General features: G+C 33.3%; 2 protein-coding genes, 1 long non-coding RNA gene and 1 pseudogene across 9 annotated transcripts; 1 reads left to right on the top strand and 3 right to left on the bottom strand.

Moving 5' to 3' along the window:
• Positions 1 to 501: 501 nt before the first annotated feature.
• Positions 502 to 3,170, bottom strand: LOC132623405 (feruloyl CoA ortho-hydroxylase F6H1-3-like). 2 transcript variants are annotated; one of them, XM_060338154.1, is made up of 3 exons: positions 3,022 to 3,170; positions 1,817 to 2,291; positions 506 to 1,303 (listed from the first exon to the last, which is right to left on the bottom strand). In XM_060338154.1, the coding sequence occupies exons 2-3, from the start codon at positions 2,227 to 2,229 to the stop codon at positions 730 to 732; spliced, it is 987 nt and encodes a 328-aa protein (XP_060194137.1). In that variant the 5' UTR covers positions 2,230 to 2,291; positions 3,022 to 3,170; the 3' UTR covers positions 506 to 729. The 2 variants fall into 2 exon arrangements, with proteins under 2 accessions (XP_060194136.1, XP_060194137.1); XM_060338153.1 differs by lacking the exon at positions 3,022 to 3,170 and having other exon boundaries at positions 502 to 1,303; positions 1,817 to 2,439.
• On the bottom strand, positions 2,995 to 4,832 carry LOC132624770 (transcription factor ORG2-like; annotated as a pseudogene).
• A 686-nt stretch (positions 4,833 to 5,518) lies between these two features.
• On the bottom strand, positions 5,519 to 13,609 carry LOC132623406 (uncharacterized). Of its 6 annotated transcripts, none has more exons than XR_009576230.1 (5): positions 13,293 to 13,487; positions 10,428 to 10,839; positions 9,340 to 9,425; positions 6,371 to 6,413; positions 5,519 to 5,836 (listed from the first exon to the last, which is right to left on the bottom strand). It is a non-coding gene; the product is annotated as an uncharacterized LOC132623406 (long non-coding RNA). The 6 variants fall into 6 exon arrangements; XR_009576229.1 differs by lacking the exons at positions 5,519 to 5,836; positions 6,371 to 6,413 and adding exons at positions 8,205 to 9,029; positions 13,494 to 13,558 and having other exon boundaries at positions 13,293 to 13,366; XR_009576227.1 differs by lacking the exon at positions 5,519 to 5,836 and having other exon boundaries at positions 5,847 to 6,413.
• Positions 13,610 to 13,814: 205 nt separating this feature from the next.
• Positions 13,815 to 16,429, top strand: LOC132622498 (uncharacterized). Its single transcript, XM_060337112.1, has 2 exons — positions 13,815 to 15,957; positions 16,061 to 16,429. Exon 1 carries the CDS (start codon positions 13,884 to 13,886, stop codon positions 15,516 to 15,518), a length of 1,635 nt encoding a protein of 544 aa, XP_060193095.1. The 5' UTR covers positions 13,815 to 13,883; the 3' UTR covers positions 15,519 to 15,957; positions 16,061 to 16,429.
• The last annotated feature ends 375 nt before the right edge of the window (positions 16,430 to 16,804 follow it).

Raw genomic sequence — 16,804 nt, 5'->3', positions numbered from 1 at the left:
CTAGCCCACTGACCTTTCGACCTTAAAACGTCCATATCTCCTTGTACCGACGTCACCTTGGAACCCACGACCTATGGATGGAAAGCTAATTCAATTATCTACAACTTATATTTCATGGTATTTTTCCAAATTCCAAACTTATAATACAGTTTTTGCCCCCCAAAGTCAGGTCACCCGAAAACGTTTTCTTAAAAATATTCGTTTGGAGGACTTCCACTTTGATTTGGCCCAAGGGTCCTTCTTGAGTTGTGTTTAACTTCACATATGTGATTCATATAATTTGTCACATGTCCCAAAAAAAATCTTGACGTGTGGGCCCCACCTCAACTTACAGTTAATCTGACGTTCAAAAATACGGGATGTAACAGGTTTGGTGCGGTTTGTCGGTTTACTTTGTACACCCCTAATCCCAATGTATACCAACTTCAGCTACATCTTAAAAATCAACAATTTGTCTCCTTTAAAACGACTACAAATCTAAATTCAATACTTAAAAATCCTACAAATCGACTCAAATAGTATTCATTGGATAGTTTTTGGAATGTGAAAGACTGACGTAGGATGATGTCAAATTATTCTGAAATATATCTCTAAAATTAAGTACAATATTCATAGTATATTTGTGTTTAGCATATAATCTAATAACAAGAATGTTGTAACAATCTTATGGAGAAATGCATGTACTCTATATATAACAATATAATTAGATATTGTGACCACAAAATGCGTCTATATCTTTGCAAATTCTATTATGTCCTTCCCGTCATGACCTTTGCTGAAGAAGATGTTGGTGTAATCAAAATAAAGAATTTGCTTGTAAATTGGTTTTTCCCCATTCTTTAGCGTTTCTTGCAAAGGACCAATAACACTTGTAGGCTTTGGATGCAAGAAAATGGGCACAGAAACCCTATTCTTGCTCCCATTAGCAATCACGCGATGTTCAACACTCTTGTATTTGTCATTGCTCATTATTTGAAGTGCATCGCCAATATTGATTACCAGAGCCCCGTTGACCGGAGGGACATGAATCCAATCATTAGTTTCAAGTTTTTTCACGTAGAGCCCGCCAATATCATCTTGAAGGAGAACAGTAATTGTTGAGATATCTGAGTGACGTCCTACTCCAACCGAAAGCTCAGGGTTGGGACATTTTGGATAGTAGTTAAAGTTTATTCTCTTTGAACCCATTAAAAGTTGCTCTTTCTCTTCATCAATTGCTTTTACATTCAATCCTCCCATTAGCGATTTCAAAATCTTCCTTATAACAGTATCACACCTCTTCAAGTATTCAAGTGCTTCTTCCCTGAAAGAACATTCACAATAACTACTAATTAGTACTCAAAGGATATTTTACCTCCTACTCCCTCCGTTTCAATTTATGTGAACCTTTTCGGAGTCCGAGGGTCAAACTTTATAACTTTGACCGTAAATTTTGACATAGGTTTTTCAAATTTATAAAAATAAAATTTATATATTTAGAAACTACATAAAAAGTACTATAAGTCATGATAATTCATAATTCAAATAACTTAGAAAAAATGTAAGGAAAACATGGTCAAAGAAGCACCTCGTAGACTCCCCAAATAGTAATAGGTTCACATAAATTAAAACAGAGAGAGTATTTCATAAAAGATAAACTTATACACTGACAGTATGGAGATCCTTTTTACATTACAATGTATTATAAGTTATTCATGTATACAACTTTATTTTTCAGGATACTAATCTCACTTATCATGACTGGTAATCTATAATCACTTTTTAAATGACTTGATAGAATAAATTTCTTTTTTACGTGGTGAAAAAGAAGGCGAACCTGCAAGAAGTAGGCCAAAATAAAGAAGCTTCATCATGAGAAACATGAACAAGCGAAAGGTAATCTCTCCAACCCAATGTTTTCTCAGCTTCAGGCGTAAAACTTGTTCCATACCTCACATTACTCGAAACTGAATTCTCTTTCGTGTACTTCTTCTTTTCCTCAGCTGGTAAACTGAAGAAACGATGACTCGTCTCCTTTATATTATCAAGAACTTGAATAGGAACTCCATGATTGATAACTTGAAAGAAACCCCAGTTTTGTGCTGCTTTGCAAATCTGATCAGCCACCTTTGGATCATCCCAATTGGACGCGTCGATTATTGGGATTGAATCATCGGTTATCACAGTGCTCGTAGTGATTCGTTCTTCCAGTGGTTGAATATATTGCTTAGGAAGTTCTTGAATTCCCATATCACAAAGGCCCTTAACTCCATGCCCTTCGTTGACAACAAAATCAAAGACTTTTTCGGAGTCTGAAAGAATTTTGGACAAGTGTGCAACCATTGTTACAAGTTATATATAAAGGAAAATTAATGAAAGAACTTAAAAATTGATGTATGGGAAGAAAATGAGATGATATATGATCTAAAAGCTTCTTGTCCTGACTGAAATTTGTAATTAAGTCACTCAATTTATAGGGTTTGTGGGAAAGATTTAGTCAACTATTGAGATGTGAAAGTCAAATTTGAACTGTAAAATTTTGCTTTCTGGCCTAATTAATCACATTGCAGTCCTGGAATGGCGCCTTTTTGTTGGAATTCCAAGTCCTAATTAAACTTTCTAAAGTCTATTAACAATGAGAATTACTGTTTAAATTTCAATGATAATAATGATGGTTTCTGCCTTTTTGACAAATTGGCAATCTTGGTCTTGCAATGGGTTGTTGGAGAACATACCTCCATTTTATTTATTTGTGTTTGTTTCTATAAACTCTTTATAAAATGACTAGACTAGCCTTAATTAAATTACTGTTTTCTACCTAATTACTCCAAATTGAGTAATATAGTTTCTTGATTACATAAAAACCCAACATATCTAAATAGGGGTAAATTTGGAAGAAAACAATTAATTCCTTCTTGATTATGTAAGTGGACACTTATTGTTAACCAAAATAAAAAGGCTAAATGTACACTTATTATGAACCGGAGGGAGTAAAAAATATTCAATTTAATACTGTTAACCATGAAACATAAATATATGTACCTGAAAATGCAAGCTATGAAAAATCTTGTCTCCAAAAGATAAAAGATTTAAAGGATGAGGCATTTAGCAAAATTAATCCATCTTCCTCTAAATTCTGGAATGCTTCTGAAATTGGAAAATCATTTGCTTGAGTTGTGGAGATTTGTACTAAAACCTGTCCATGACACAGTGGACTTGCAGAAATTGATGTTGTTGAAGATTCACAAGAAGTTCCACTCATACTTAATTTTCTCTGATTATCAATTTGGACTAATGAATCTGCTTTCTTTGACATAGTTGATAATAACAAATCCTTTGTTTTGCTTAGCCTCTCTATTTCTTTCTTCAGCTCTGGTATGTATTCTTGCACATAAGATACTGTTGCCGGAAAGCTTAGCTTTTTCTGCAATTAAAAAAGGCATATATAGGTTAAACAAGTTATGGACAAGAAAGATTTATTCACATTGGAAGTGAATATTATTAAACTAAACTTGAGTAATTTTGTTAACCCTTGTTGTGTTCTATTTCGACACGGAGGCAAATTCAGAATTTAGCAGAATCAACAGATTAAAATGAGTGTGATATTAGTTTTTTTTCCATATGTATATATAGTTAATTACTGAAAATATTGGATTTAGTTGAACTTGCAAAATATCTGTCCTACATATATCCGTTTAATGTTTGGAAGTTAAGAACACCCCACAACCACCCCCATCCCCAGCTTTATCTACAATTCTATCCTAGGCTAGAATCAATAGGGTTATCATTTCAAAAATTATCTTACTTGATGGAGTAAAATTATTTTCCTTAGAAAAACGAAAGCAATTAGTATGTAAACTAAAATTTTAATTTCTCTCATACAACTAATAAGAAAGAAATTTACAATTTTGATGAATTGATGAGGGGCTATTGGGACACTTTCGGGCATCAGTCCTAATGTCTCAGGGTCGAGTTTTAGGAATGGAAACCCCCTAGAAGGGAGTGCTGAAGCGAAGTGATGAATAGCCACTTTTAGGACCACTATTTAAAACGTAACCAAAATTAACAAAATATTTTAAATTTAGCCGCCTCAGAGATCAAACTTCTAACCTCGGGTTTGGTGTTTCAAACTCTAAACTCAAAGGTCTGAAGTTTCAAACATCGGACTTGAAAGTCTGAAGTTTGAAATGCCAAAATCAAACTCCAGCTTTGACAGTTCAAAACTCCAGGCTTGAATATGTCTCAATTAGAAGAAAGAGCTAGGAGGAAGAAGAAGAAGAAGAAAAGAAAACGGTATGAAATTTGCCAGCTCTAGCTAAACTTTAAATAGCCCATATCTTAAAGTGGCTACCTGGGGCTACTTCTATGGAGGGCTTTCCAAGATAGGCACATCTAAATTAGTCGAACCACTAATTTCCGGATATCATATGGTTATTATTAAACAAAAAGGACTTTGTATTTCATGACAAGTAATTCTGGTAGGGTATACATACCTTTCGATGATGATTAGCAGCAGAAGGAAGCAAAGAACGAAGAGTGGAATAAAGAAAATTCATCTTCTTTCTTCGATTACGCTCACTTGCATTATGGCTTAGTTTCTTCGCCATTAATGACCTCTCTTCTCCTAACTGAACATCAAACTCACTTTCTTTGTGATATTGTTCTTGATGAGATGAAGGAAAATTCATATTATTATCAATATGTAAACCTTCAAACAAGTTGTTAGTCTCAATTTGGAACGGAGGCGAAGTTATTGTCTTCGTTGTTTTCTGATCATAGCTAATTAGTGGTTCTTCAAAGGACCATCCAGTACTCATATTTGGATAATTAGTAGAAGAGCAAAAGGCTACCATTTTTTGTATAAGGTTTCTTAATCAGAAATGATTTTATTAAATTTCCTAGATAAGAGAAATTGGGAGATGGCTATCTGAGTATTTATACAGACTGTTGTAACCGTACATATACTTTTTGTTGAATTCAATACATTGGTTTTATTTTAATCTGAGAATTACAATTTGACATTAATTAGATTAAAAAAACGTACTTAGTATTAGTTTAATGGGATGATTGCACTTTTGGTTTCTCAATTATTAGTAAACTCTTAGTTTGATCTTTGTAATATTTGGCTAAGCATATCTACCTTAAAAAGCTAATTAAAATGTGTATTTTGGTCCCTTTATCAAGCAAATATTTGATATATTTAGAACTATACCTTGAAATATGGAGTTACGTAAAACGTCGACATAACACATCAATAATTGAATGGTTTAACACCTAATAAATCATTAAATTTGTGAAGAATTACAGTCAACGGGATCAAAGGTGTGCATATCAATAATTTGAAGGTTAGATATGTTTAGCCAAAAATTATAAGGATCAAAAATCAAATTTTATCAATATTTGAGGGATCAAAAGTGCTAATTTCCCTAGTTTAATCATGGCTAGAAACAATTAGTTAAATTGTACACAATGCTTGGAATGAGCTAATTAAACATTAGCCTTCAACTAATGTTTCCTCTCAAGTATATTATTGAAACCTTATTTGTAATTTACAGAAACAAGAAGTATATTATACATATATGTAGAAACCCTATCTGGCACTGTGTTGGAGCTCACTCTATTGGTATTAAATTTCTACCACTGATTTGTTTTTGTTGAGTGTCAATCTTTTATTTTCCATCACATTGATTTTAATCTACTAAACGCATTTAGAGCAAAACTAAAGAGGAAAAGAAGGAGAGCCTTGTACCCATTGTAACCACTTGGCAAATTATATTATACTATTTTGCCTTCTTCACTAAATGAATCCCTCCAACATTGCACTTCCTCCTGATCATCTGTCAAAATTTCCTCGTCTCTGGCAACAGATTTAAGCAACCCTAGTTCAATGAATAATACAAGCTAAAACTACCTTACTAATGTCTAGAATAATACAAATTAATAAAAGGGTGTAAGACTGCTTATAGTAATTAATTTAAGAAATATAAAGCTAGTGAAATTTTAAATAAGAAGAGTTTCATCGAAAGCTGGTCAGGCAGCTCAGAATCATGGAAACGAAATATCAATTAATGAGCAACTGAAGTTTTCACTGCATAAATTTGCCCGCTCCTCTTCTTTGTGCTCTTGCGAGAAGCAAAAGAAGATGAGCAGGAATAATTAGACAACAATTTAACCCACTCTTTGAAAATAAACAACTGAGGTGCTACAATAATCACACAAAAATTTGCACACAGAAGATCCAAATCCGTTATATTCTACGACTATACTTCACTGTTAGTCTATCATGTTGACCAATAATACAGTTAGCCATCTTCTTTTTGAGCTTCATATCTCCTCAGAATTTCTACAGTAGAAACTACCCTACACAGTGTTAAACAGTAACTGAACTTACGAACAGTGTTAAGTGCTCGACGGACCAAATATAAAATGCACACCTGCAAAGTTCAATAAAATTCAACCTTCAAAACATGAGCTATGGGAACACACGAATGCAGAAAATATAGACAAATTAACAAAATAAATCTAGTTGAGTACAATTCCAATCAATTCACAGAAAAAGAAATTATCTAATCAACTTTATTCCAAAATAACCGCAGGAAAAAAAAATCCAAATTCGCATGCATAACATTAGACAACTGTTGTACAGTTCAGTTAGAAAATCGTCTTTGACACCTTTTTGAGCATTTAAAAAGTAAGATATGTTTTCGTGTACGACAAGTGTAATGACCCAAAATAAATGAGTCATGTGAGAGGCACGTGCAAGAGTCACAAGACGATCTCCACCTCATATAAATACAACAAATATCACTTGGAGCGGTTATGAATATTCGAATCCGCGACTTAAATAGCACCAAAAAAAAAAATTGAACCAAACTAGTACAAAAAAAAAAAAAAAACATAAGTAGTATTCACGCACGAAATTCATGCGTGAAAGGACCAAACTGCAAAAACATAGTTTTTGGCCTTTCACGCACGAATTTTGTGCGTGAATGGGGTCATCCAATTTTCTCCCTGGATGAGGTCATCAAAAAGAATTTTGAAAAAGAACAGTAGTATGTATGGACCACTTTCACGCACACATTTTGTGCGTTAATGGTGTGGCTTTTTTTTTTTTTTTTTTTTTTTTTTGCGTTACCTTTCCAATCACTTTTTTTCCATACTTTGGGCAAAGATTAGTCATGTTTTAAAATCCCAAAATATCAATATTTTATATAAAACTTAATATCTTTTTTTGCGTACAATAATGTCGGCTCATTACATCAAGTCCACCTAAACGTTTGGATCGTCGTTTTAGGGGTTCTAAAGTGCCCCGAAGCAAGTTTTGAAACTTGTAATATTTATAAGGTTTTGATTTAAGTGTTTTATTATATTTGAATGTACAAATTTAAATATTTGATTTAATAATAATTCATCCAATACGAGAGGTCTATACTAATTAAAAAATAATTCATTCCATTTAATTACAATACTAATTCAAAGCAATACAATAATAAATTACAATAACAATACAATCTTCAAGTGAAAAAATATATTTTACCCTTTCACGCATATATTTTGTGCGTACCTAATCTGTTCCTGAAAGTGAAAAAATTATATTTTACCGTGAAAGGGTAAAATCTATGCGTGAAAGGGTAAAATATAATTTTTTCACTTTCAGGAACAGATTAGGTACGCACAAAATATATGCATGAAAGGGTAAAATATATTTTTTCACTTGAAGATTGTATTGTTATTGTAATTTATTATTGTATTGCTTTGAATTAGTATTGTAATTAAATGGAATGAATTATTTTTTAATTAGTATAGACCTCTCGTATTGGATGAATTATTATTAAATCAAATATTTAAATTTGTACATTCAAATATAATAAAACACTTAAATCAAAACCTTATAAATATTATAAGTTTCAAAACTTGCTTCGGGGCACTTTAGAACCCCTAAAACGACGATCCAAACGTTTAGGTGGACTTGATGTAATGAGCCGACATTATTGTACGCAAAAAAAGATATTAAGTTTTATATAAAATATTGATATTTTGAGATTTTAAAACATGACTAATCTTTGCCCAAAGTATGAAAAAAAAGTGATTGGAAAGGTAACGCAAAAAAAAAAAAAAAAAAAAAAGCCAACCATTAACCCACAAAATGTGTGCGTGAAAGTGGTCCATACATACTACTGTTCTTTTTCAAAATTCTTTTTGATGACCTCATCGAGGGAGAAAATTGGATGACCCCATTCACGCACAAAATTCGTGCGTGAAAGGCCAAAAACTATGTTTTTGCAGTTTGGTCCTTTCACGCATGAATTTCGTGCGTGAATACTACTTATGTTTTTTTTTTTTTTTTTGTACTAGTTTGGTTCAACTTTTTTTTTTTGTGCTATTTAAGTCGCGGATTCGAATATGGATGGTATGTTTACCCCTTTCCTTCTCTCTCTTATCTTCCCTAAATCTGAATTCCTTTACTCTTCTCTTCTCTAATCTCTTCTAAATCTTTCTTCCATCTTCAATTCTTCTTCCTCTCGTAATTCTGGATAAGTAATTAGCTTCAGTTCAACTTTCATTTCAGGTATTGACTGTTTCGGATGTGAATTTGCTAGCTGAAGTATTGGACTGATTCATGTGATAGATTTAGCAAGTATTTTTCTTATATTTCCTTTCATTCTCATTATTAGCTGTTATATTTCCCATTTCCAGTTGTAATCGGTAGTCGGTTATGATTAATTCGAAAGACAGTTTTGTCTTATATTGTTAATTGTGGAATTGAATTGCGAATTGGTTTGTTAATTCGGGTGTCAAGTTAAGGGACATTACAACAAGCGATATCGCAGAACACATAGAACGCAGATCAAAATACCAATATGGATTTAAAGACTTAAGTTGAAATCTCAAATACACCCAAACATCAATCCAATAAAGTTATATAGAGGATTAGGGATCAAATTTTTACTGATTTAAGGAATACAATCACACTATTACAGACGGAAACCTTGAAATCTACGTAGTTATGCCAAATTCTCTGCATATGGTCTTAGAGGAAAAAGGCGAGCCTGAAAGGGATAGAAAGCGAAAAAATCAAAGAAGAAAGAAAGAACCGAAGCATGACTATAGACTTCTGGTACTCATGAATCCAGTCCAGAACTATAAGTTCACCATCGTGTGTATGTTGTTTTGCAGAAGTAGCATCACCAAAGTTAATTTAGGGGATCACAGTGAATAGACAAAACACACTTATGAAGGAAATGAACTTTCACACTACATAGGCAAAAGAAATTACTAAATGATTCAAGTTGTAAAGATTGACATCCAAAAAAGCAGAGTACAATATATGTAGAACCATAAAAAGATAATACCACAAACCTTATACAGTAAAAGAACCATATCTGCGAGCAGTTTTCTTCCAAATGCTTCTCCCTTGTACCTTGTGGCTCTCCGTCGTCCCAAAGCTGCAATCAAAATTAACCACAATAATACAGGAGCACCATCATTATTCCCTTCATCTAAAATAACCTAAATACTCAGTGAACAGAGAAAACTAACAAACAACACACTACACATCCATAGACAACTGGCAACTCACGACAGACAAAATTGGGACTGATATTTTTGTTTTGCCCTTTTTATCTTTGGTCAAGTATTATATGGTACAGTTGCTACAAGTGAAAACTTGCAATTTTCATGAGGAAATCTTTTAGTAGGAATAACATCAAAAACGAATAATATCCGCCATTTCATAAATAACAGGAATTTTGCAATCCATGAAACAAACCTGAACAACAACAAAAAATTCTAAGACTTTTAAGGCTTGTCCCAATTCGTTTACGCTGTCCCATCTCTATTTGCGTCCTTGGAGGTGCTAGCACCATGTTTGTGTTCAAAGAGATTGGCTAAAATTCACAATCAAATTTAGCTTAAGCAAATAGTTACTTGAGTGCAAAAGTGAAGTTTAACTTGAGCAGCTATTAGCAAACCCATTAAATAGGGGTCAGCAGATGATTCCCAACTCATACCTTAAGACATATCAGCCTTCTTGGCTAGCTATTCATCATAATACCATAATTTTGGAGTGTTTCCTTCTGTATACTCTCTCCCCCACTAAGCCTAATTAGTCATGTCGTCTCTAATTCTTTTTCGGGTCAGGCATATCACCGAACATATTGTCACATCAGCAATGTATATCTTCAATATTCGTGAGGATAAAAGATTTTTAGCCAACAATTAAAAATTATCCAAAATGTCTCCAAACATGCATGAGCAAATCAAATAAAATTCCTAACATGCAATAGGGAAAAAAAAAAGAATTTACCCAAAAGAATAGGAAAAGTTAACGATAATCACCAAAAAGAATATTACACTAATATACACCCAGCAAAATATAGAACTCATTCTTTGAAAAAGTGAATAGCACAGGAAAAAACAGAAGAAATTAGAAGAACATGCCTGCGCACCTTGCCGAATCACACAACCCGCCCTCACTGCGCTATGGAGGCAATTGATTAGAAATGCTTAGCACAAAGATTATTGTACCCTCGAAGCCCTTGTGCCAGATCAGAAAAATAAGAATCGAGCAAGAGAATATAAGTGATAGATAGGGCAAATATTCATCAGCAACAATTAGCATAAAAAACCTGTAACAAAATTAAACCAAAAACTCAAATTACATCAAGCAATATAAGAAAATAACATGAAATCGAAAAAAAAAAAGGAGCACTTAGGATAAACACGGTGTAAACCCAGAGAATGAGAGAAGAAGGCAGAGCAAAGACACCAAAAAGCTCATCCATGTAACAGTCATCGTCACATTAGCTCAAGATCCAGACAATCACTCTCATCCTTTATCCTTTCCAACATAGCAATTACCTGAAAGATTTCATTCACCTGTTAAGCATGACCTGTAAGTGCTTAAAGATCATTTCTTCTGTAAATAAAGCCTAGATGATCATAAAGTCGTGATCTACCATAAAAGGCATAAAGTGATAGTATCCTTTCTATCCCAAAACATAAAGGAAACATAAATATAAACCAATTGATATCACGCTTATTAGCGTTATTTCCTTTTTGAAATTTTCTAATAATCAGTTCAGAACAGCTCCTTCACCAAGTTCCAATGAAAATAAAAGCTGAAAATGATGGATGTAAAGGGCAAAGATGTCACTTGTTCTGCCCTTGGTGACTCTTCCTACTCCAAATGGACATCTCAAATTTACATGCTATTCGTCAAGCATTAAAAAATAATTTATGGGTTCATAATTCCACCCCCGAAGCACAAAGCAAGTGGTACCACTTGTTTCGTTACTCTGTGTGCTTTCCAGTGTCTGATATACAGGAATTGCCGAATTGAATTCTTTGAAAGTCCCCAATTTCAATTTTACACCTAACACTAAAGGAGTATACTGTGTATCGGGGAAGGGAAGGGAGAAAGAGCTCCACAATTTGATTCAAGAAATGAAGCTTGAATTAAAATTAGACCATTGAATCTCAGTATTTCAATTCAAGTATTCATAATTATTCTCTCTTTTTGCTTGAGAAATGGTCGAATAAAATCTCGTCCATCTTTGTAGTTGTCATGTACAGCCTAAAATTTTAGCGCAACTGAATTCATCAATCCAGCAAATGAATCTCAGAATTTAAATTTTTTATTTATTGAATAACATTCCATGCATACACAAGATAATCTGAGCCCCATTTTTTTTAACCAAAACCCAGATCCCGATGACTACATCAATGTAAAAGCTATCCAACCTTTATGAGTAACTTATCTTACAAAATTGAAAACTGAAAAAGAAACCTTTGTACCAACTGTTTCACTTCACTACTCCCCACCCCACGAAGAAAAATTTTAGCTTCAAATAAAACTGAATCTATATGCTTCCTTGAAAAGAGAAATTAGAAAAAGCAAGGAATTACTAATTACTTATAAATATTGACTTCCGTCCATAACAAGCTTCAAATCTTCAGGTGTATGGAAGGTAATAATGTAATATACAAACTGAATTAAATCAAGGCCATCTTATACTAAACTGTTGAAGCTAGTAAACTGGAGAAGATAAATTAAGACACCAAAACCATACCTGTGCTAAGAGCATATTGAGAAAAAGAATACACGGCAATATCCATTTTAAAAAGTTTCAAATATTACCCTATTACTACTACTCCAAATAGTTAAGTGCATGTGGAACTATCATATATCACAATTATCGTTCTGTTAGAACAGCAGACACTATAGAAGCAAAGCTCGTCATGAAGTATCAATTTAAGTAATTACGCGCTTAAAAATAAACTTATAAGTTCATCTCCACTGATTTGATGAATTCAGGAAGAAGGGAGGATACAGTAAAAAAAGAAATGAAAGTAAGAAAGAAGAAGAAAATAGAGTAGTATATTTGGTTGTTTGCGGTGGAATAAATTCTAAGCGTCCATAACATCTTATCTTCCACAATCTTATGTTGCTCAACAAATCAAATCCAAGCACCTATATCAATGTAAAATTTCATGCTCCTAGAATCACTTTATTTGAATAGTATCATTTTCTGCTTATCAGTGCAATATTTTTGTCCTTCCCCTGAGAGTTATCTTAAAGCGAATTGTTGGTTATCTTAACTTAGAAGCTACCTGGTCTCTAAAGTAGAGCTTTTGTTAATAATTTTTTTCCTAATCATTTACTTTTAATTAAATTTCATCCATTTGCACTTCTGCAGCAGGTGCATCGCCTTCTTATCATTAATGTTGGATCTGAATTTAAGGTCCTTTTTTTTTTATCAAGACTGAATTTAAGGTCCTTTAGAGAGAAATTAGGACTTTTTTTTTTTTTAATCGATGCACCCTATCAAAGATTAAAGCACGGAAAATTAGTCCGAAGTGTTCTGTCTTCGTTTTCCTTTCCTTACGGCTTACCCCATCACCCTCCCTCTATATATGGATTAATCTATGCCAACGAAGAAACTAATAAGACCTTAATCTTGATGCAATGTTTAGCTTTTGAGGCAGAGCTACTAATATTCAAAATAGAAACACTGCTACAATCTCTTTATTCCTCTGTATAAAATATTACACCTTAGTTTCGGGTCAGACATCTCAATCAAACATTTTGTCACAAATGCAATGCACCTTACTATCAAAGAAGGAAAAAGAAATTAAGTTTCAAAAGGCAAAAAGAAAAGGTAGATCCGTACCTAACAATTAAAAATCATGCACTTAGATGTCTAGCCCCAAACATGCATGAGCAAATCAGGAAAAATATATTTGTCTATGTATGGAAATAATAAACAAGAATCAAGCCAAAAGAAAAAGTACAACAATGAAGAAGGCTTCACAAAAACCAAAAGCTGGTAGTCTGAAAGAGCGAGCACCACATAGAGAATCAGAAGAAAATTGAAAAATTCTGCACCTAGCAGAATCACGCAAACCGAACTCAGTGAGTTATGGACGCCATAGAAATGTTTAGCATAGGGATTATTCAAATACTCATTACCAATCTGACCAAAAAAGAAACCTGCAGCGATAATTCAACTTACATATCAAATGAACAAGAAAAACATGATTTTGAAAAGACAAAAGTGTCGTTAGGAGCGAGAAACAATCAAGGGAGTGTAGGGTTAGTAGAGACTGAAGAGGTAATACAGGTGTCGTACGTTTTGGTGTTATTTCATGATTTTGGTGTACACGTGTTTATTTGAAGCACAACAGATGGACAGTCAAATTACAAAAACACCCTTCGTCTAACACATTTAGAGAATCCGCAGAAAAAAAGTGGATTGTTAGCTTCTGATAATAACTTAATTGAATGTATGTTAGAAGCTGCAAATTACCGAATGCCTTATTGTCTACGACGTTTATTTGCTACACTATTAGTATATTGTAGTCCTGCTAATTCAAAAGAATTATGGAAAAGATTTGAAAGCTCCATGTCTGAAGACTTTACAGCTATGCCAAACATACAAACAAAAAACATTCGTTATTTAGTTCTAAGCCACATAAATGATATATTGCATTCAATGGGACGGAATATCAATGAATTTAAACTCACATCAGAAAATATTACATCTTTTACATCTTCTAGAATAATGCAAGAGGCTAGAGACACCCATTTAGAAAGAAACATAATTGTAACTGAAGAAGATTTATTACTATATAAAAAACTAAATAAAGAACAAGAACAAGCGTACATCACCATACTTAATAAAATATTCACAAATGAACCAGGAGCATTCTTTATTGATGGGCCTGGAGGAACAGGAAAAATATTTTTATACCGCGCTTTATTAGCTACTGTACGATCAAAAGGATTTATAGCTTTAGCCACAGCAACTTTTGGTGTTGCAGCTTCAGTGCTCCCTGGAGGACGAACTGCCCACTCACGTTTTAAACTTCCTATTGATGTAGGTGAAAATTACTGTTGCAATATAAGTAAACAGAGTTCACTTGCATTTTTAATTCAAGATGCAAAACTAATAGTATGGGATGAAGTATCAATGGCTAGGAAAAAACTTGTTGAGACTTTTGATTCACTCTTGAGAGATCTTATGGGTATAAATACACTATTTGGTGGAAAAGTTGTAGTTTTTGGAGGCGATTTTAGACAGACTTTACCTGTTGTGAAAAGCGGAACAAAAAAGGATTTCATACGTGAATGTTTATTGTATTCAAATATCTGGGACCATCTTCAAAAATTCCATTTGACACAAAATATGCGTGCATGCAAAGATCCTACATTTTGTGAGTATTTACTAAGAATTGGAGATGGAAGAGAAGAAGTTAATGAACATGATAAAATCGAGGTTCCAAAATCATTTCTTATTCCTTTTACGAATGAGAAAGATTCATTAAATATTTTATTCAAAACTGTTTATCCCAATCTAGAGATGCTCATGTCTGATACATCCTCCGTAACATCACGTGTTATCTTAACGATCAAAAATGATTTCGTAAACGAAATTAATCAGATGTTCATAGATGAATTTCCCACAACTGCTGTGACATTCATTGGAATTGATGAAACTATAGAGCCAAAAGATCAAAGCCAATTTGAAGACTTCCTCCATACTTTGAATCCTACTGGTTTGCCTCCTTATAAGTTAGTTCTAAAGCAAAATTGTCCAATTATACTACTACGCAATTTAAATCCTTCTGAAGGTTTATGCAATGGTACACGCTTAATTTGTTTTGATTTCAAAACTCATATTATTAGTGCTAAAATTGCAAGTGGTGACTTTAAAGGCAAACATGTTTTTATTCCTCGAATACCATTGTTATGTTCACAAGACGAAAAATTGCCTATTCAATTTAAAAGAACACAATTTCCTATTCGACTATGTTTTGCTATGACTATAAATAAAGCTCAAGGTCAAACACTAGATTCCGTAGGAATTTATTTACGTGAACCTGTCTTTTCACACGGTCAACTTTATGTTGCTTTATCAAGAGCAAGAAGTTCAGACTGTGTAAAAATATTAATCCGACCCGCAACAGTAGACGATCCCGATGATCATTCTACCTACAATATAGTATATAATGAAATTATCCATAAAGCATTCTCTTAGGACTTTCAAAAAGCTACTAACTATTCATATAACATATGTAAGTTATTACTTCCATTTACATTTTTCATCAACCTTACTTCCTTTATCATACTATTCCATTGTTTAACCCACTTTAATTATTTTTCAAGGAGAAGTTAATTACCAGATTTTTTGTAGCTATTCTTGAAATTCCTGTGGCATTTGTTCTTTTAACCAATTCTGTACAAGCATTGATTGAAGAAAAAGGGCTATAGAGAAAGTAAGTCTTCCATCTTCAACATATACTTTGTTCTTTGCTTGCTCCATCAATTAAGAATTCTTTACTGAAAGTACCAATGAACAAATGTTTTTTATTGTTACTTGGCTGCTGATCATAGTTATCGTAGTTCAGGAGGAGCATCTACATCTGGTGAATTTACTTATGACACCTCTTTGGCTGCCTTACATTCTTACCTTAGTGGTAGGTGTATTTTGCTTTTCCGTTTTCATTTTTCAATTACTCTTTGGGGATGATGTGACTTTCATCTTGTTTAACTTATTTTTTGAACATTTTCATGTGTCAGATCTTGAAGGTAAGTGCATTACTCGGTTTCCCTGTGATTGTCTTTTCTTCAATTACTGAAGCACGGGCCCAACAAGAACTGGAGTTGAATGATAGAGTGCTTCCAGAGTAACTTTGCTTCTTTTCCTTAGTCGTATGATAACATTGCAATGAAGAACCTGACGGCATATATGTGAGAGAAACCAAAAGCATGTGCTTTGCATATTCTACAAATTTCAACAATACACTTAAGTGGCAATTTTTTTTGCACCTAATTCTCCCAAAAAAAGGTTGTTCATTGCCTCAAAGTAGGATTGGCTCTTTCCCTTGTGTCTGTGTTTTATTACATGAGGCCTCTGTGTGAAGTTGTTGGATGGAATGCTATGTGGGTTGTTATGGTAGTTGTAGTATTTGAGTACACTCTAGGTGAGTATTCATATGTCACACCTATGTTTCTTTCTTTTATTTAATTCATTGTGCATAAGACTTTTGAAAATGTTATTCACTTGGAGTCAAAATTCCATTACCATATGCAGGTTCTACACTTTATAAGTGTGTAAATACAGCTATGGTAGCATGTCTCGCTAAATCTCTAGGGATTGATGTTCACGGGTTGCAAGTCAATCTGAAGAAAGATTTGAACTTGTTATTCTCCAAAAAGTAGTTGCATGTGGTTTGCTCCAAATTGATTTGGGCGTGTGAATCGAACTTCAGGTATGTCTTCGATGTCTGCAAAATATTTGTTCATCTCTCTTATATTTTGTTT

The sequence above is a fragment of the Lycium barbarum genome, chromosome 12 (genome assembly GCF_019175385.1).
Source record: "Lycium barbarum isolate Lr01 chromosome 12, ASM1917538v2, whole genome shotgun sequence".
In the NCBI taxonomy this organism is placed as follows: domain Eukaryota; kingdom Viridiplantae; phylum Streptophyta; class Magnoliopsida; order Solanales; family Solanaceae; genus Lycium; species Lycium barbarum.
Note: the sequence above shows the minus strand (reverse complement) of the source record. Positions and strands in the feature narration are given on the sequence as shown.

What these genes read in the sequence shown, in the direction of transcription:
- LOC132622498 (XM_060337112.1), top strand. Translation starts at nt 13,884, where the DNA reads ATGTCTGAAGACTTTACAGCTATGCCAAACATACAAACAAAAAACATT.
- LOC132623405 (XM_060338153.1), bottom strand. Translation starts at nt 2,322, where the DNA reads ATGGTTGCACACTTGTCCAAAATTCTTTCAGACTCCGAAAAAGTCTTT. An exon ending in TTTTGGCCTACTTCTTGCAG is followed by an intron (nt 1,304 to 1,816) that starts GTTCGCCTTCTT and finishes ATGTTCTTTCAG; the next exon opens with GGAAGAAGCACTTGAATACT.